The sequence below is a fragment of the Pinus tabuliformis genome, chromosome Q (assembly GCF_031772625.1).
Source record: "Pinus tabuliformis cultivar Carrire ecotype Pingquan chromosome Q, CPIR1, whole genome shotgun sequence".
Classification (NCBI taxonomy): domain Eukaryota; kingdom Viridiplantae; phylum Streptophyta; class Pinopsida; order Pinales; family Pinaceae; genus Pinus; species Pinus tabuliformis.
In genome coordinates, this window is record NC_142296.1 from 1,008,963,794 (window position 1) to 1,008,984,956 (window position 21,163).

The following is a 21,163-nucleotide window of genomic DNA, read 5'->3' on the forward strand; positions in this document are numbered from 1 at the left end:
AAGCCTCAGCTAAAAACCCCATGCTATTGTATTATCATACATGGTGGAAATACATAGAAATTATACAAAGCCTTAACTCTCACAGCTAGCCAGCTCTCAGTACAATCCTCACAGATGCTCACAGGCAATCTTGGCTTCTCTCCAGCTTTCTTCTCTGCCCTCCAAGCTCCTATTTCCTTGCATTGTTCCTTGTGGATGATTAGCCATTCATCGAGTGGAAAACTCCTCTTCAAAACTGTGCAATCCTTAAGGATAAATCCTTGATTGCATGCATGAGTTTTCTCCATAATAAAACACATGCAACTGATAGTACACTATCCTTGAACATTAATTTCAACTGGGTCTTTCTCATAATAGACATGCATGCGTTTCTGATGAGGGAATCTTTAGTTGACTGGAGTAGCACTAGTTGAGTGCATTAATGCATCAACTGACTGTTAACTTTCTATTAGTTCCTCAAATAGTTTGGGATTAATTTAATTGGACTTAACTCAGTAAACTGAATTAACTAATTACAACTCAAATATAACTCAATCTTATCTCCTCAATTTAAAGGATAACTCTTGCATGACTTCAAAAAGACTTATAACTTGAATTTATCCAACTAATTAATTTAAAATAAAATAATTAATTATTTCCAAGTAGTTGTTAAGATTAAATTCGATTTTAATCCATAATTTAATTCAAGGACAAATTAAATTGGAATATTCTTGTTTCCATATTTCAACACTCCCTCTCAACAAGAAAGGAATCATCTGCCACCCCGATCATGTCTCTATGGAACTCGAACTTACACTTTGAAAATGCCTTTGTCAAAATGTTAGCATCTTACTCCTCTGTCGAAATATACTACAACAACATGATCCTCCTTGCTACACAATCTCTGAGATGATGATACCGGATGTCGATGTGCTTGGACCTATCATGAATACTGGATTCTCAGAGAGTTTGATACAACTCTGATTATCACAATAGATCACAGTTAGATCCATCCTCTGATCAAACAAACCAACAAGGATTTTCCGCATCCAGATGGCCTCACATGCTGCCTGACTTGAAGCCATGTATTCTGCCTCTGCCGAGCTGAGTGCAACTGACCTTTGTTTCCTTCTGTACCAAGAAACTACCACTGACCCAAGGTTGAAAATCCCTCATGATGTGCTCTTCCGATCTGATGGACTCCCTACCCAATCTGCATTAGTGAAGCCCTGTAGCTTCACTTCCTCTGTCCATTTGTACCATAATCCATACTGAGATGTGCCTGTGAGGTATCTCATACATGCTTTGCCACCTTCCAAAACATCTTGGTAGGCTGAACCATCGTTTGACTCAGCTAGTTCACCGCATAGCACAAATCTGGTCGTGTGTCCACTACGTACATCAGTGAACCCACAAGCTTCCTGTACTCAATAGCCTCTACCACTTCTCTTGAAATAGCAACCTCCTTCCTCCAATTACCTGCTAGAGGAGTCTACATGGGCTTTCACTTCTCCATGTGGAATCTCTTGAGTATCTTGTTGGCATACTTTCCCTGAGACACAAACAACTCCCCATCCTTCTACCACACTTGCATGCCAAGGAAGTAATGCATGAGACCCATGTCTTTCATCTCAAATTCTCTTGCAAGGTCCTCCTTGCAAGACACGACCAACTGATCATCACTAGTCAATATGAGATCATCAACATAAAGTACGATGATCAACATCTTACCTTTCACCATGATGTGGTACAAGTTCACATCTGCTTCACTCTTTGTGAAGCCCAACCCGGTGAAGTAGTTGTCTATCCTGGTGTACTAAGCATGAGGTGCTTGCTTAAGCCTGTACAATGATCCCTTGAATCTGCAAACATGCGACTCATGATCGAAGGTCTCAAAACCTTCCGGCTACTCTATGTGCACCTCTTCCTCAATCTGGCCAATGAGGAATGCAGTCTTCACATCCATATAATGGATCTTCCAAGCCATCTGTGCTGATAGTGCCAACATAGATCTGATAGATGAGTACCTTTCAACAAGAGAAAAACACTCATCATAGTCAATCCCATCGACCTATGAAAAGCCACGGGCAACAAATCTTGCCTTATGCTTCTCCACACTACCATCAACAACTTGCTTTACCTTGTAAAGCCAATGGGAACTCACAACTAACATGTTCTCTGATATGGGAATCACATCCCAAACATTGTTATGAACTATGGAGTCATACTCCTCCACCATAGCATCAACCCAAATCCACTACTGCACTGCTTCCTCAAAGGAAGATGGCTCGGTCTCAACACATTCCCCAGCAAGGGCCATGTATCCACTGTACCTCTCAAGTGACCTCCTCTGTCTACGCTGAGAATATGGTGCTCCCACATTCTCTCTCACATCCTCCAAAAATCTGTCAGCTTCTCTTGTGCACTTCCGTCCATCTCTAGAAGACTCTGCTTGAGTGGATGTCTCCACTCTTGGAACCTCTGCATGTGGCTGCTCCGCATCAGTTTGAGGCTCCACCTCCTTAGGAAACAACAGTTCCTCCACAACCTGTAGTTGGAGCTCCTTCTTAAGGGAAACTAGCATGGCCTTCTGCTCATCAAAATTGAGATCTCTGCAAACCACTGTCCTCCCACTAGTAGGAAAGTACACACGATAGCTGTGAGGTGTATTAGTGTACCCCACAAATATCCCCAACTTTCCTGTTGACTCAAGCTTCTTCCGTGCATCCTTTGTCACATGGAAATATACCGATGAGCCAAAGATCTTGAAGTGACCCACATCTGGTCTCTTACTAGAGAAAGATTCCTTTGGTGTCTTCATCCCAAGTATGTGATGTGGGCTTCTATTTTGCAAATAGACCATCGAGTTGCATGCCTCAGCCCACAAGTGAAGTGGTAGGCCTTGGTCATGCAGCATTGCTCGTGCTGCCCCTACAATAGTTTTGTTCTTCTTCTTGGCCACCCCATTCTGTTGTGGGTTATGAGGTGTCGTCAACTCTTGTTTAATTCCTTCTGCTACACAGGAGTCCTTAAACTCTTGAGAAACATATTCTCCACTTTTGTCACTTCTTAATGACTTGATCTTCTTCCCTGACTCTTTCTCGACGAAAGCTTTGAACTCACAAAACTTTGTGAAAGTTTGGTATTTCTTCTACATGAAATAAATCCAACATTTACGAGAATAGTCATTAATGAAAATCACATAATACCTTTGCTTCACTGTGGATTCCGTCGAGAATGGTCCACACAAATTAGTATGAACTCACTCTAAGATAGCCTTTGCTTGACTGTCTTGATCATGAAAGGAAGACTTGGTGTACATTCCCAAGGTACAACCTTTACATGTATCAACTTGCTCAAGTTTACCTTTGGGAAGTCCTGTAGATATCTACTGCATTATCTTCAAAGCCCCATGATGCAAATGGCCTAACCGCCTGTCTAGTCAATTTAATGTCTTAAATTTCTCTACATAAATTATCAATCCGGGTATCGTAAACTGATGAAGTGTGGTGCACCATATGTTCTTAGTTAACCTTTTTCTTACTTCGTTGTTTTATAGATTTTATTTTGTTTTGGGGTTTTGTTTTTGTTGGTTTCCTAAAGTGTCTAATGCAAATGGAAATCCTATTCTAAGGTCTTAAGAATACTTTTAAAGGACAAGTATGGATAGATATTTCAAGACAAGGCCTATGTCCCTAATGGTAACTTCCAAAACTTAGCACTTCAAAAGATCTCAAAACATGTTATTGATGGAATTAGTACTTAAACAAAAGTGTAAATATGCAGCTACTTCAATCAAAATGGAATGCAACAACCAATCAATGAGCTAGTGACTATGAAACCCAGTATCCTTGCTGCTGTATAAAAAGAAAACTGAACTTAAAGCAATTCAAAAACTGTAAGCAAAGTAAACTAAATCATATTACATCAACTCATATTCTGAACCCTCACCATTCGACTCGCTCTGGCTATAGGAGGTAATCATAAACAAAATGAACAATCCGATATCTAATTTATATAAAATGAAACTAATATTAAACTACACATTCATACTTCAATCCCTCACCATTCGACTCGCTCTGGCTATAGGAGGTAACTGAAAATGACATGAACAATTCAATAACTAACTTGCAGAAAAATAAACTAATATCAAACTACGCATTCATACTTCAATCCCTCACCATTTGAGTCACTCTGGCTATGGGAGGTAACTGAAAATGACATGAGCAATTCAATAACTATCTTGCAGAAAAATAAACTAATATCAAACTACGCATTCATGCTTCAATCCCTCACCATTTGAGTTGCTCTGGCTATAGGAGGTAACTGAAAAGGACATGAGTAGTCTAATATCTATCTTGCAGAAAAGTAAATGAACAAAACAAAACTGAAAGAAATAAACAGTGCTAGAATTAGAACTCAGAAAATAAATCATCAGAATGACAAGATGATTCCATCATGTCATTAGTCATTAAAAAGCTATGTGCATTACTAATCTACAATCAACCAGTTGAACACACTTACATGAATTAAAATTGCATGAATGAAAAATCTAATCTATCAAACTTGAAAGCAATCAAATCACATAATGAAATCAAAGAAAAATTTACAAAATGAAATCTACTCTACCTTACATTCTAATGTGCTCCATGACATCTACTTCACATCTCCTTCCATGTTGAGAACATCAAAGCTTTATTCAAATTCTTCAAAATTACAAAGTACAACAAAGCTCTCCAAAGCTTTCAAAAGCCATCAAGGAAGAACTACAAACTCCAAGCTAAAGAACTTACAAGCTAAAAAGACTTTAAATTGAGACTTAAGAACTAACAAATGAAGGAGAGAGATCTCCTATTTATACAAAAAGATGAGAAGTCATCTCATTAATGAGAGTCCATGAATCTCTCCCTCTACCTCTAGAGTCCTAATCAAAATAGGAACTGATAAGACACATGTCTTCTTAGAGTTACAATACAATTAGGAGTTGTGACACATATCCTCATGATCCCATGATTATTTCCACTCAAATTCGAATTTGGCCTTAGAGTGCCACATAAGGGTCTTCTAGAAGTCTCCTTTCAACCTACACATGTCAACAATCTCAACCTACTTGTTAGGTATAAGCATATGCACATTATTTTCTAATTTTTAACCACAAATTCACTTAAAACGTTTAGAATTAATAAAGATTGGAAAAACATAAATGTGGCCCAATGATAATGAAAGTGGGATGAATGTGGTGACATAGTAGTGAAATGGAGGTGATATGATGGACATAATAGTGAAAGTGTAATGGAAATGAATGACATTTTCAAGACTCAACACCGCCTATGCCACAACTCCCCAATGTCTTGGTTTTGCACCAATTCTACTTTTGTACTCAATGCTGCACAATCATCGACCTCTAGTTTATAGAGATTCTTCACCTAGATCCCTATCCTCTTGGTCTGACCCGTGGCTATGTGTCTTAGGAATGCCTTTCCTTTATTGAAGACAACATTGTAGCCTTTGTCCTCCAACATCGCGATCGATACCAAGTTCTTCTTCAGTCTAGGCACATACATCACATCTGTCAAGGTGAGAGGAGCTCCATGCTCCCTCTAAAAAGTAACTGTGCCCACTCCTGAAACACTATACCTTCCATCGTCACCCATATCTATGCGCATCTTAAGGTATTTCTCCTCCAAGGCACTGAATAAACTTTTATCACCAGTCATATGGAATGAGGCTCCACTGTTAAGATACTAGACGCAACCCATCATCAATGACACCCTACATGCGATGAGGGTAAAGTCCATTTTGAACTGAGAGGCTAATGCCTCACCTTCTGATCCCTCCGAGGATTCCTTCTTGGACTTCTTCGATGGGCAATTAGTTGCATAATGTCCCATCTTGTGACAATTAATTATCTTACTTTAGACATGTCACCCTTCTTCCCTCCATGAGAAGACTTCAATTTGAAATGGGAAGCCTTCCCCTTCCCTTTCCTTGCCTTACTTGCTAAGGCCAGATTTTCTTCATCATCATTCTTGGATGAAGAACCATCTCGTGTGCTCCTCCTAATCTCCTCCTGCATAAGATCTGTTGGGTCCCTATAATACTAGTGATTACCCCATTACTATTGTAGTTATACCCCTTATTAATATTGTTGTGCCCCTATTGCCCCCATATTGTTATTATTGTGCCCCATAGAATCCCTCTATTGTTATTTTTGTGGCTTTATATTATTATTGTTAGGTCGGCTGGATTATATTGTGACTCCTTAGACTCCTATATATGGAAAGGAGGTTTTGTCATTTGAATCATCTAAGAATTGTTCATTTATATAATGTAAAGGAGGTTTTCCCCTCGAAGAGGCTGAATTCTAAGGCTTTGATCTATCTTTTCAATCTTTTCTTGAGCTGGTTTCATAACATTTGGTATCAGAGCTTTGAATTCTAGGGTTTCGCTGCTCCAAACAGGTAATCGTGGCATTTTCGCTATAACTTCTTTTCTGTGATGTTTTAGAAGTCGCAAAAAAAACCCATTTGAGAAAAAATCACGCTGAACCTTGGGTCTGAATTGCAGAGCTTTTCGCGTGATATTTGCGGAGATATGATCTGAGGAAGTTGGTCTTTTGGGAGACTCTTGAATTACATTCAAAACAGGTGACCTGGGGAAAATCGTCATAGCTTTCTCTCTGGGGATCAGATTGAAATTTCGTAAGAAGGTACTGAAATATGACGGACTGTAGTTTCTTTTATGCATGTTTCAGATCCAAAGGTCGAAACAGTCACTCGTGGCACGTCGTACAAGTTCGCTCTACTAAACTAGTCTATAAGCAAGTCATTGTGGGAGATTTCACATAACTCTTCCTTGGAGAATCCAATTTGGGTCAGACTTGTAGCATTAGAAATAGGACACAGAGGGCTACTATAGATCAAAAATTCAGAACTATATGATTGGAAAGGACAGAGATACATCAAAGGCAATATTGAGCTCCTACAAAGTGAAAAAAGGTGTGTAGATTTCTTAAATTTTTGCTTAAGCTTGGTTTGAAAATTTATTTTGAAGGAATTCAAAGGGCATAGTAGAGCATTATTATTGGTAACTAATGCCCCGAGGAAATAAAATGCAAACACCTAGTAAGGAACCTGAAATCTCTAGCATGACTCATGAAGACGAGGAAGAAATGCAACATGATATATCAAAATTACAAGACCAAGTGCAACAACTGTCCCTTGCACAAAAAGGAACAGAATCTAAGATGGATGGTTTAAAGAAAGATGTAGAAGCTAAGATGGAGGGTTTAAAGAAAGGTGTAGAAGCTAAGATGGACTGTTTAAAGAAAGGCATAGAAGCTAAGATGATTGACGTGGAAGCTAAGATGGATGATTTGAAGATAGATTTGAAGACAGACATGGACGAATTGAAGATAAATATGAATAAGTTGCTACAAGAAATGGTCCCTAAGGGTGAAATGGTACTAAAGGAAACTCATGATGAGAACAAAAGAAATGTTAATCATGATTCCATAGACGCTAATGTTGGATCGAAGACTCACCATATTCCAAAAATCGATATGAGGAAGTCTGATGGCAAGGATCCTGCCACATGGATATTACAGATGGAGCAATTCTTCGATCTCAATAATGTGCAAAACACAAAAAAGGTACGTATGGCAACTTTATATTTGGAACCAAATCAGTTTGTATGGTATCAATGGCTTTGCTCTCGTAAACCATTTATCACTTGGGCAATTTTTACGGAAGAATTGATAGCACATTATGAGGATACAAAAAGCAACACTTTTTTTAGCCAATTGATAAGTCTCAAACAAAAGGGTTCAATAATGGAGCACATTGAGGAGTTCCAAAAATTGAACATAAGGGTAAAAGATATTGCAGAGGAGCATAGGATTGATGTGTTCATAGGGTATTTAAAGGATAATATCCAATATGATGTTCGCCTTTGGGAACCTGATTCATTAGAGAAGGCATTCAGGTTATCAAGAAAAATGGAAAGCAAAATTATGGCAACCAGGAAGCATACCACTCACAACTATAAAGACGGAAGTGTTGTTGCCCCTAGTCTTCCACAACCTATAAGGTTGACACCACAACAATTGGAAGAAAAAAGAGCAAAAGGGCTTTGTTACAGTTGTGATAGCAAATACACTAAAGGTCATAAGTGTGCTCAGAAGAAATTATTCTACATAGATTGTGAAGAGGAAGAAGAAAAGGAGCAAGAAAGGTCAAAAGAAGAGGATATACTCCAGGAACAAAGCCTAGATGAAGAACAAATATATCCAACCATATCTTGTAATGCATTGGTGGGAATTACCACTCCTCAAACCATCAAGATAGAAGGACAAATCAAGAAGAAAAAGGTAATAGTGTTGATTGATTCAGGAAGCACCCACAATTTTATTCATTGTAAGGTAGCAAAAGAATTGAATTGCTTCTTATATCCAGCACCAGAGTGTCAAGTGATGATTGCAAATGGAGGAACAATAAATTGCTTTGGAAAGTGCGATAATATCAAGCTATCCATGGGAGAATATGTATTCACTAGCCCAATGCTTTCCATTCTAATGGGAGGTGCTGATGTTGTACTCGGAGTCCAATGGCTACAATCCCTGGGTACAATAGCTTTTAATTTTCAAGAACCTTTCATCAAATTTTCTATGAAAGGAAAGGAAGTTGAATTAAGGGGTATTGTAGGGAAACCAGGAAAGATAATCAGCTCTAATAGTATGACAAAGCTTCTAAAAAAGGAGCAAAGAGGTGTAATTGCACAATTATGCTCGCTAGATGCTTCCACATCGGAATCATATATTTCTCCAAATCTCCAAAAAGTCCTGGACAATCATTCCAAGGTATTTGAGACTCCCAAAGGTCTTCCACCTATGCGTGATAATGATCATGCTATTCATCTGATTCCAGGAAGTGTTCCTCCAAACATCAGGCCATATAGATATCCCTATGTCCAAAAGAGTGAAATTGAACGTATGGTTGCAGAAATGCTAGAGGCTGGAATAATTCAACTGAGTCAAAGTTTTTTCTCTGCTCCAGTAGTATTGGTGCACAAGAAGGATGGATCATGGCGCATGTGTCCGGATTATAGGGAGCTCAACAAGCTCACTATTAAAGATAAGTTCCCCATTCCTGTCATTGATGAATTACTGGATGAATTGCATGGATCAATTTACTTCACCAAGTTGGATCTTCGTTCAAGATATCATCAAATTAGAATGAAGACTGAAGACATTCCGAAAACAACATTTAGAACTCATGAGGGTCATTATGAATTTTTGGTCATGCCTTTTGGCCTTACTAATGCACCTTCAACATTTCAAGGTTTGATGAATTCAATTTTCAAACCATTCCTTAGAAAATTTGTGTTAGTATTTTTTGATGATATACTAATCTATAGCAAGTCTTGGAAGGATCATGTTGAACATGTTGACAAGGTGCTACAACTATTGAAGGAGAAAAACTTATATGCAAAAATATCCAAATGTTTCTTTGGAGTCCAGGAGGTGGAATATTTGGGTCATATTGTATCTCATGAAGGAGTTAAGGTAGACCCTAGCAAAATTAAAGCCATTAAGGAATGGAAAATCCCCACATCCATAAAGCATCTTCGAGGATTTCTCGGGTTGACAGGGTATTATCGCAAGTTTGTTAAGAATTATGGGAGAATAGAAGCACCTCTAACAACATTATTGAAGAAAGATGCATTTTCATGGACTCCGGAAGCAACAAAGGCCTTTGAACATCTTAAAGAGGCAATGTGCCAAGCACCGGTCTTAGCTACACCGGACTTCACAAAAACCTTTATTGTGGAATGTGATGCTTCAGGAAATGGAATTGGTGCTGTTCTAATGCAAGATGAAAGACCCATTGCTTTTGAAAGTTGTCCAATCAAGGGAAAGTTTTTAAGCAAAGCTATTTATGAGAAGGAAATGTTGGCAATACTCCATGCACTTAAGAAATGACGACCCTACCTAATGGGTAGACACTTCAAGGTAAAAACGGATCATGATAGCCTTAAATACTTTTTACAACAAAGATTATCCTCTGAAGAGCAACAAAAGTGGGTCACAAAGATGTTGGGTTATGACTTTGAAATCATCTACAAAAAAGGGAAGCAAAATGTGTTGGTAGATGCACTCTCAAGAAAGGATGAGGATGTGGAAGCATTTTTGTGCGCCATTTCTATTATACAACCAGATTGGATAAACGAAGCAAGGGAGGAATGGAAGAATGACGAAGAAGTGTGGGCACTTATTCGAAAGTTACAACAAGATTCCAGTACGTCTGATACATTTAGCTGGCAAAATGATTCGTTATGGTACAAAGATCGCTTATACCTCTGTAAGAATTCCCAGCTAAAACAAAAGATTCTTATGGAATTGCACACTTCTCCCTTAGGAGGGCACTCATGATTTTTAAAAACTTACCACAGGGTTAAGAAGGAATTTTTTTGGGATGGGCTTAAATCAGATATTCAAAAGTTTGTGGGTGAATGTTTGGTTTGCCAACAAAATAAAGTTGAAACAATTAAGACACCGGGTCTATTACAACCTTTATCCATTCCAAGCCAATGTTGGGAGGAGGTTTCAATGGATTTTATCACAGGTTTACCCAAGTCTGAGGGAAAGAGTGTCATCATGGTGGTAGTTGACAGACTTACCAAGTATGCACACTTTTGTGCATTATCACATCCATTTAAAGCCAGTACAGTTTCTACTGCATTTATGGAAACAATTCAAAAGCTACATGGAAACCCAAAGATTATTGTAAGTGACAAAGATCCCATTTTCACTGGAAATTTTTGGACAGAATTATTTTCTTGTCTTGGTACTCAGTTAGCTCATAGCTCATCTTATCATCCTCAATCTGATGGGCAAACTGAGATAGTAAACAAATGTTTGGAAGGATATCTTCGTTGCTTTGTATCTGATAAACAGACATAATGGGTCAAATGGTTGCCTCTGGCTGAATGGTGGTATAACACTTCCTTCCATACAACAAAAAAAATGACCCCATTTATGGCACTTTATGGGTATCAACCACCATCCATCACATCATATTTAAGAGAAAATTCTAAGGTTCAGGTAGTGGAACATCACATCGAACATCAACAACAAGTCCTCCAACTCTTAAAGGATAACCTCGTGTTGGCACAGAATAGAATGAAACAACAGGCAGATCAACATCGCAGTGAAAGAAGTTTTGATGTAGGTGATTGGGTATTCCTACGGCTACAACCATATAAGAAAATGTCCCTCAAGCAAGCTAAGAAGGATAATAAATTATCACCAAAGTATTATGGTCCGTACAAGGTGTTGCAAAAGATTGGTACTATGGCATACAAATTGGAGCTTCCTGCAGCTTCTCGATTGCACCCAGTTTTCCATGTTTCATGTTTAAAGAAGGTTATAGGCGACAAGCTCACAGTTCAAACAATATTGCCAGAACTTGATAAGGAAGGAAAAATTATAATGGAACCGGAAGCAATCACAGAGACAAGAACTCGACAGCTACGAAATCGTTCAATTTCAGAGTATCTTATCAAGTGGAAGAACTTATCCGCTGAAGATTCCACATGGGAGGATGAGAATTTTATGCAGAAGTATCCAGAACTACTCAAGCGTTGAGGACAACACTTTTTTGAAGGAGAGGGGCATGTTGGGTCCCTATAATACTAGTGATTACCCCATTACTATTATAGTTATACCCCTTATTAATATTGTTGTGCCCCTATTGCCCCCATATTGTTATTACTATGCCCCATAGAATCCCTCTATTGTTATTTTTGTGGCTTTATATTATTATTGTTAGGTCGGCTGGATTATATTGTGACTCCTTAGACTCCTATATATAGAAATGAGGTTTTGTCATTTGAATCATCCAAGAATTGTTCATTTATGTAATTTAAAGGAGGTTTCCCCCTCGAAGAGGCTGGATTCTAAGGCGTTGATCTATCTTTTCTATCTTTTCTTGAGCTGGTTTCATAACAAGATCTAACCACAGTCGTTCCCAATCTGACAGTTTCTCCCTTCCATTCATGGAGTCCTGGTAGCTATTCCAACTCTTTGGAAGGCCAAGGAGAGCGAGGCTCACCATATCATCATCAGAAGTAGTTATTCCCACACTGCCAAGCTCATCTCTATAAGTGGTGAACTTGTTCAGATATGTGGAAATAGTATCGCCCTTCTCCATCTTGATTCTTCGAAGCTTATCCTTGAGCGTCAATTTCCTCTGGTCGCTACTATTCTGGTAGAGGTCCTTCAATGTCTTCCACATTGAAAATGGATTATCCTTCCCATGGAGACTCGACACAATATGGTCTCGAACTCCCTCAAGGATGATTCGTCTTGCCTTCGCCACACACTTCTTCCACTCAGCCAACTCTTGTGCATTAGTTGAAGCTAGATTTGGGATTTCTTGATCAATGAATTCCTTCAAGCCATTGTCTTCTAATACAACCTCCATTCTATCTTTCCATGCTATCTAATTCGAGCTACCTTCCAAGGCATACTCGAGTCTCAAGCCATAGAACGTCATTGGCCAACCTTGAAGTATGATATGAATTCAATTTTCACCTGCAACCCCGAACTTCAAACTTCGAATTCTCTTCTTAGTATACTGTTCACAGATCCGATACCATGTAGAAAATCTATGATAGGTTAACCCGATAATGTAATAAAAATCAAAGCAGAATACTATAACCTACTTCTACTATCAATTTGAGGAAGCTTAAAGATCGAGCTGAACAATATAACCAGAAGAAGAAGAATCAATGGCACAATACACATGAAAATACTTTGGGGAAAGACTCAGCTAAAAACTCCACACTATTGTATTATCATACATGGTGGAAAAACATAGGAATTATACAAAGCCTTAGCTCTCACAGCTAGCCAGCTCTAAGTAAAATCCTCACAGATGCTCACAGGCAATCTTGGCTTCTCTCCAGCCTTCTTCTCTGCACTCCAAGCTCCTATTTCCTTTTGTTGTTCCTTGTGGATGTTTAGCCATTCACCAAGTGGAAAACTCCTCTTCAAAACTGTGCAATCCTTATGGATAAATCATTAACTGCATGCATGAGATTTCTCCATAAGAAAACACATGCAACTGATAGTACATTGTCTTTAAACATTAATCTCAATTGGGTCTTTCTCATAATAGACATGCATGAGTTTCTGATGAGGGAATCTTTAGTTAACTGGAGTAGCACTAGTTGAGTACATTAATGCATCAACTGATTGTTAAATCACTATTAATTCCTCAAATAGTTTGGAACTAATTTAACTGGACTTAACTCAGTAAACTGAGTTAACTAATTACAACTCAAATATAACTCAATCTTATCTCCTTAATTTAAGGGATAACTCTTGCATGAATTCAGAAATACTTCTAACTTGAATTTCTCCAACTAATTAATTTAAAATAAAATAATTAATTATTTCCAAGTAGTTGTTAAGACTAAATTCGATTTTAATTCACAATTTAATTCAAGGACAAATTAAATTGGAACATTCTTGTTGCCATATTTCAACATCAATATTGGTTAGTGACATAAAAAACATTGAGAAATTCATTTTGCAAATCCTACCAATCTCCTACTTGAAATTGATCAAATGTAATGGGCATGTATTATATCATCCCCTTGTCTACAATAAATGATTCTAATGGTACTCAAGCATATCTAACTTCATATTGAATTGAAAAGAGATAGTTGCAACTCTTAATTGTACTTCCATCTAGAAATTTCTATTTAGTAACTTGAGATTGTTGACATTGAATGCTAGACCCAATGTTTATGTGGGACGATAGTGTCCACTATTACCCCGAGAATGGTGATGTATCACATGATACATTAGTGAACATTATATAAACTTATCTAAATGATAAATAAACCACAACATCATGAGTCTTGAACATGCATCAAATTGGTATCTAGTTCATCCAACACACATAAAAGACAGTAGATAGAAGAAACATTCCTCATTTTTTTTTTAAATGGGAAACCAATGTGTAATCCATTCCAAAAAAGATATAGGTATAATAAGCTTTATCACCCACTTTATAATACATCAGATTCCCAACCCTAATAATAGATTGATGAGATCCAAGCCTTTAACCTGTACCAAACATCTATTAACCTATCGATAACACCTAACAACATTTCAACAACCAAATTATTCACTCTCTACTCCTATATATACACTTTTAACTTAATTAAAATGCACCTTAGTCATTACATAGATCCTTCCTTGGAAGGAACACAAGAAACTCTACACAAAGTGTAGAAGTGGCCTCTACAATTCAAAAATCATCTACACATAGAAAATATGAGGGACACATGCTTAAATTTCAACAAGAGGCCTTGAAAATGGAAAATATTGCAGTAATAGGCCCCCAACTCAAAGCTTTGTCTCATCCTTGAGACAACTAAGATCAATCTTGTAGAATAGGATCCAAAAAATAGAATCTCCTACTTCATGTACTTGTTCAAGGAAATGAAGGTTGTGGTCACTATAATTTAAAAATAGTCAATGTTCTAAACATATTGATGACGCTTTAGAATTGTTTCAAGAGTGACTTGTGCAAGGAGGGTCTTCAAGTACTTAGCCAACCAAACTACATTAATAACATGACACTAAGACAAGAAAATATATATACTTCTTCTGTGCAACTTCCTAATGGTTGATAATTTTTCTAACTAACAATTATTGCTCGATGTGTATTGTTGCAACCTATTTTAATAATTTATTTTTTCTATACTACTTGTTTACACACTAACTAGTTAGTCTTTCAATTTTTTATGTTACTTAGTCACTCAAATTATTAGGAGAATTTTGAAGTAAAATATGGGTATCAATACAAAAAATGTACTAAAGAAATCAACTTTAAAAGAACCAATAAGATTCAAGTTGATGATGTTATCCCTAGTGGTAAATATATTTGGAGAGAAAAGAAGAAAACTACTTTTTATAATCATATTTTTTTTTGTTTATATTCTCATAATTTTACTAAAATGTGAAATTAAATTCCACACTTAGAGAGTGGACCACTATTTATACTCTTGAATAGATCTACATTGAGAAAAATATGAAAAAATATCTTTCAGTTTTGCTATGTTTGACTCAACTCAAATGTGTGCAAACTAGGTACTCATTGAATACATAGTTTAATTTGACACCCCACAAATGTCTACACTAGAAAATTTGAGTAACCTATAAAGACATAAGTTGAAAACACAATTAATTTATTTTCTTCTTTTAAAAATTCATCTCTCATTTTACTATTTTAAATCTTATTTTCTTATTCTTTTTCCTTGAGCTCTGAGTATATTCGATGAATTTCTTCATAAATCAAAATTAGAGTCAACAAATCATGAGGGCTTGGTTGTGTCATTCCTAACATTCTAAAGTCTCTCTTCAACTTCATTCAATTTCTTCTCTGCCACCAATGGTTACATTCTAAAATCTCTCTTCAACTTCATTCTGTTTCTTCTTTGACACCAATGGTTACATTCTAAAATCTCTCTTCAAATTCACTCAATTTCTTCTCTAACCCCAATGGTTCATGTGTTGACAAATTTTTAAGGTCTTTTTTCAATTTTCGCTTCTTAGCATGAAAGGTGTATTATACTTTCCTTTTCTAGTAATTTTCCCCTGCATAGGGGGGAACAAGATTTGAATGACCTACTACAAATTCAACTTGTAACTCACTTGTGTTTAATGTGAAACATTATATCTTGTATACCTCATGTGCATGTTTGTATGTTAGTATTTTATATGTATTTCTAGGGGCATAAAGCTCATCATTAGGCTTTTTCATCATTATGCCAATATTTTAATGGTGATTTACTAAATGAGTAGCATATAAGTTTAGTTAAGCACCAGTGACTTGCTGGGAGCTCTCACTTAGTGCTAGAGCCTTGTGCGTGACAAGGGTTAATTTTTTACACTTCTAATGACCTGTAGTCCTTGATACAATATACATATTGGACTAGGTGTTAATAAGTGCATTTAATCTATGGTCACTATTGTGGTGATAATGGCTTTTCCTCTAATGGTTGTTCTTCCAACAATTGTTCTCATGTTAAAAGAGTGTGTAAATATTGCAGCTACTATGAATCATGAGGTATCCTTCTTAATCATCTCTAAACTTCCAAGTGGGAATCCAAATTATCAATGATCTTCCAAACTTTTCTAGGTGCAGGGGAATCCATGGAATTCTATAAGGCATCATTATTTTTTCTAAAGGAAAAATTTATATCACCTTTTTTTTTAGGATTATGTTTATATGTAATCTTGGACTTCACCAAATTTTCTTTGAGTTGGTCTCTTTTTTCTACTCTAGATGTAAACAAAGCCTCTAGAGTTAATAAACTAATCTAGGGATGTGCGTTGGACCCTTTTTTTTTACTATAATGAAGGTAAGGAAATATTTATATATTCCACACATGGAGGAGTCACACTAGTTGTCCTCTTGATTCTCTTTCTATGCTACAAATTATTCCTTTACTTAGCTTCTCCCTCTTCCTTGCATCCTTTTCTTTCTATTCTCTTAATGCTTTTTCAAGTTGAGGGAAACCGAATATTAAACTTCTATACGCTTTCTCTACATAGAATGTTATGACAATATTGCTTCTTTCCTTTTTCTTGCATATTCTTTTTCGTGTGCTCTTTAAGTTTAAATAAGACAACCTTGAAATTTGGATTTGAGCATAGCTACTCTAACCATTTTGATACGACTATCATGGGGTAGCATTTCTAGAGGTGCCTCTATATTTTCAAGGGAATTAAAAACACATTACATATCTCAATTCAAAAAGGAACGAAATCATCTTATGTTTCTATAAAATTGCAAGGAATCTAAAAAGATTTTGATACGACTATCATGGGGTAGCATTTCTAGAGGTGCCTCTATATTTTCAAGGGAATTAAAAACACATTACATATCTCAATTCAAAAGGAATGAAATCATCTTATGTTTCTATAAAATTGCAAGGAATCTAAAAAGATTTTGCAGTCTCATCAATCATTAAGGTGTAACATTACTCAAATCCCTAGTTTGTCTCTACTTGATAGGAATTGTCCTTTTAAATCTTCCAACTATGAACTTCAACACAAGGGTTTATGAATCTTGATAGGAAGTAACTACGAGAGAAATTTGAATATTGTTATGTATGATCTTTTTATGAATTCAGCAAAGACAGGGTTTAACACCACCTGGCATGGGAAGAATGCAAAAGAGATGGTGTATGGCCTTGTCCAGTGCAGAAGAGACGCATCGCCACAAGAATGCTCCAGCAGTTCACACGAAGCGAATATCACTCTTCAACAGCTTTGCCAGAATAACATAGGCGGTCTCGTGTGGTTAGACTTGTGTTTCTTGCGTTATGAAAATTTCAGTTTCTTTCTAGACTTCGATGCCTAAGTCCTTTCTATTATCCTGAATCCCCAGACTGTGAACAACAATCAGGCTGATTTTCAGAATGCAGCAATGGAATTGATGGGTGGTCTGATGAGTAAAACTTCCGATCCTGCAAACAAGGGATTCGCTGTAGGTTCTGCTCCCGACTCTTTTTCTGACAAGAAGATGATTTTCGGTTTGGTTGAATGCTGGAATGATTTGTCCATGGAACAATGCAAGTCATGTTTGATAGTAGCGGTCGTCAGGCTCAGGCCCTTCAGTCTGGATCAAGGGAGCGAAGCCTTGTCAACAAGTTGCATAATTCGCTACGAGAGATACCCTTTCTCGAAGCTATTTACCCTTTGTGCATAAAATTAATGTACAAAACCAATTTCATTAAATTTTGTTCCTTTTCAGATTGCCTTGTTTTTATCGTTGAAGTTCTGGTTATGTGGTATTGGGAAGAATTTAAGTGCCCTGCTTTCTAATAGATAAATAAACCTTTACGGTACAGAAAAACCTTTCAGGATAAGCCTCGCCTGTGATTTTAGCGTGGCACTGGCTGAGAAGAATTATAGGAGAACCAACGTATTGAGAACATTCACATAGTATGCTTGAGAGATGTAACATGGTTATACAAGCTGTGCGTTGATATTGGTAGAAAACTAACAAGGATGGATGGTGGTTGGGAGAAGACAGAGACAGACTGGAGCACATATGAAAATTCTTGGCCGCAGTGAACCTGTCGTCATCGACTAGCTGTTAAATTTTTTCCAGGTATGTTCGACTGGTCTATGGGGTGATATATGCTATGGATTGTTTCGACTATATATACTGGTATTGGCCCTTTCTTGTTTCTGGTGGTCATATCTAGAATGGTCTTCTACAATGTATTGGGGGACATGGTTTTGTGATGATACCTTTCTCATACTTCGTTTGAGGTGTTTTTAAGCTTCTGGTAGTCCCCATTGGGTTCCTTTTGGGTATGACTAGCATGTTTATTCTCACGTTCATTCAATCGGACTGTCATATAATGTTGTTATTTTCTCTTGCGATTTATATACTCTACTCTATCTTATCTACACACTCCCATTCTCAGTGTAAGCATATAAATGCCTTCCGAGACTGAAGCATATAGGGAAACCTGTTCTCTCATCTCTTTTGGGGAGGACTCTTGTCTGCATACAAACAATTTTCCCTTACTCTGGCACCAGTGGACTAGCTCTTTCATTATTTCCAGGCCCTACAAATATTTTGGATTTCGTATCTGCAATTTCTAGTTGACTTGCATGGGATGCTATTGTTGTTGTTGTTGTGAAGGTCTTCAGTTTCTTTTCTCTTCTCCTGCATGTTCCGTGGTTGATTTCCACTTTGTTTTCCTTCTGGCTCACTAGTTTTTGCTGGCCTTTGGCTCTAGTTCTGAATTGTTTTCCTGGAGTCGGAATCTAGTACTCTTGGTTGATATTAATTTTTCTAGGGTGGTGGGTGGCATAATCTCTCCGCATCGATCTTGTATCGCATGCCATTTATTTCCAGATGCCATCTGGAAAATTTTCCATGTGATCTGGGGTCATCGTACTCCGCTCCTTATCTGGCTCTTTATTATTATATTTTGTACACCACCTTTTTCCAGTTTTGGACATTTAATTGGTGGCATTCTTTTCTTTGGCTGGATGTGGGCATTATTCCCCGCACGCTTCTCCTTCTCGTAATCTGATATTGTCTCAATCCCTAGATTTGGGTGGGTACATCTGGTACATTCTACCTTATTGTTCTTATCTACCACTCTGGCATATCCATTAATTCTGACAAGGTACTCCACTCGTGATTTTCCTTTGTGGAATTACTTCCCTTTTTGGGGGGTATGGACATCCTTGACTCTGATACATCAGCCCATGAGGCATTCATCTGGGCTACCATGGACACTGAGTCACACCTGCTTCAATCATCAGGGGTAGATCGTCGAGGTGGCACTCGGTCCCTGGATGCTTGGCACACTATCCTAGGCAATACATAGGTGCTAGATGGTAGTCATGCGTCCCTTAATCTGCAGGGTGGCGAACATGCAGGTTATGAACGTCGATCTAGGCATCGACATTGTTCTATCAAGACCACCACCTCGTGGCTTGCTGTTGTTTTTGACAATGAGGTTTTGATTGATCATATCTCTAGTTTATAGAAGCATGCTCTCGTTGGCCGGTGGCATTTTACAAAACTTAGTGATTCTGAGATGAGAATTTGGGTGGATAAAAAATGGAAATCCTTACTGGGGTATATGCCGACTGTCGTGCAGCTGCTCGGGGTTGGTATAGCTTTCATTTTCTCAGCCAAGAGGATTTGGTAAAAATCAAAGCAATTCCATGGATAAATGGCAGGAGCTTCTTGGCGCTCCACTCTTGGTACATTGGGTTCAAGCTACTCAACAACACGCTGCAGAACAAGCTCATTTGGGTGAAATTGCCTGGGTTTCCTATTGAACTTTGGACAAAGCAGGTTCTTATGGACATCGGTAATGTGATTGGAAAGTTTGTTTATGTTGATCCTCGGTGTTTGGGGGCACCAGATAAGAGAGTCGCTTGGATTTTGATTGAGAAGGAGTATCGGGGTGGCTTTTCAGATCACATTGAATTGCACTGGGGGGAGACTCACTTATCTCAGCGACTGGATTTCTAGGGCGTTCCATTTCGATGTTCAAATTGTCATCATACTGGGCACCTCTTGGCTCATTTCCCACGTCGACCGGGAGGTTGTTTACATAGATGGAACTGTTTTGACACATCGTCGAAATCTCAATATGGCGGGGGTCAACCTGGGGCAGCCCAACACCATGGGGTTGCTGCGCGACATAACACAGGTATTTTTCATGGCTCATATTCTTTTTGTCCCCTTATTAACGGTTCCTCGATATATGGCTCCTCGCCCATCACTGTTCCATCATCCCCTTTGTCCTCTGTGAAGTCAGACATCCCTGTCTCAACTTGTCCTGACCAGAATATCCGAAAATCCCCCCCAAGAACCACTCATCCCTGTCATGACATCTCGACACCTTTGACGTCACATGACGCTCCCTCCACATCTCATATTACCTATGTACCTGCTCTGTCACCCTCTCATTTTACTAATCGAGCTAAGGGGTCTAGAAATAGTGTTACTCTGCCAAATTCACCACTTGCCTCCCCACAAACTCTGTCGGCAATGACCTAGATTTCCTTCTTCAAAGGAAGACTTTGGACTTACGCACACTCACTATCCATAAGCTGTTTGTCTCCTCATCTCTCGACATAAGCCCTACCTCCACTGTAAATATTATTGTCTAACGTAAATAGAACCGTTGCAGCTAACATTTTCGAGGAAGACCCAGACATATCCCTCTTAACTCTCCTATTGATAGCCTTCTGGTTGACGTACCTATTGCTAATATTCCATCCTCATGGGCCCTTGGAGCACAGATTCCCAAACAGGGTTTATCATGACTTTTATTATCTCTCTCAACATTAGGGGTTTGGGGGCTGCCCCAAAATTTCTGGCTCTCAAGGGACTCTTCCTCTCTGTACATCCTTATATTATTCTCCTTCAAGAAACCATGCATTATGTTCCTCATGTTATTCAATACTTTTGGAAAATGTTCCCAAACTAGCATATTGCTGCCACGACTGCTGCTGGTCTATCTGGTGGTCTCGTGGCCTTATGGGACCCTCGGTGGGTTAAGGTCAAGGCCTTCAAATGTTTTGCTGGTATTCTACTTGAAGGTAATATCCGTGGACTGG

General features: G+C 38.0%; 1 protein-coding gene across 1 annotated transcript; it reads left to right on the forward strand.

Annotated features, from left to right (window-relative positions):
• Window positions 1–17,165: 17,165 nt before the first annotated feature.
• Window positions 17,166–17,768, forward strand: LOC149222907 (cysteine-rich repeat secretory protein 55-like). The gene is made up of 2 exons (XM_089387716.1): window positions 17,166–17,354; window positions 17,448–17,768. Exons 1-2 carry the CDS (start codon window positions 17,166–17,168, stop codon window positions 17,766–17,768), a joined length of 510 nt encoding a protein of 169 aa, XP_089243842.1.
• Window positions 17,769–21,163: the final 3,395 nt, after the last annotated feature.

What these genes read in the sequence shown, in the direction of transcription:
- LOC149222907 (XM_089387716.1), top strand. Translation starts at nt 17,166, where the DNA reads ATGTATGATCTTTTTATGAATTCAGCAAAGACAGGGTTTAACACCACC. An exon ending in AGAATAACATAGGCGGTCTC is followed by an intron (nt 17,355 to 17,447) that starts GTGTGGTTAGAC and finishes CTGAATCCCCAG; the next exon opens with ACTGTGAACAACAATCAGGC.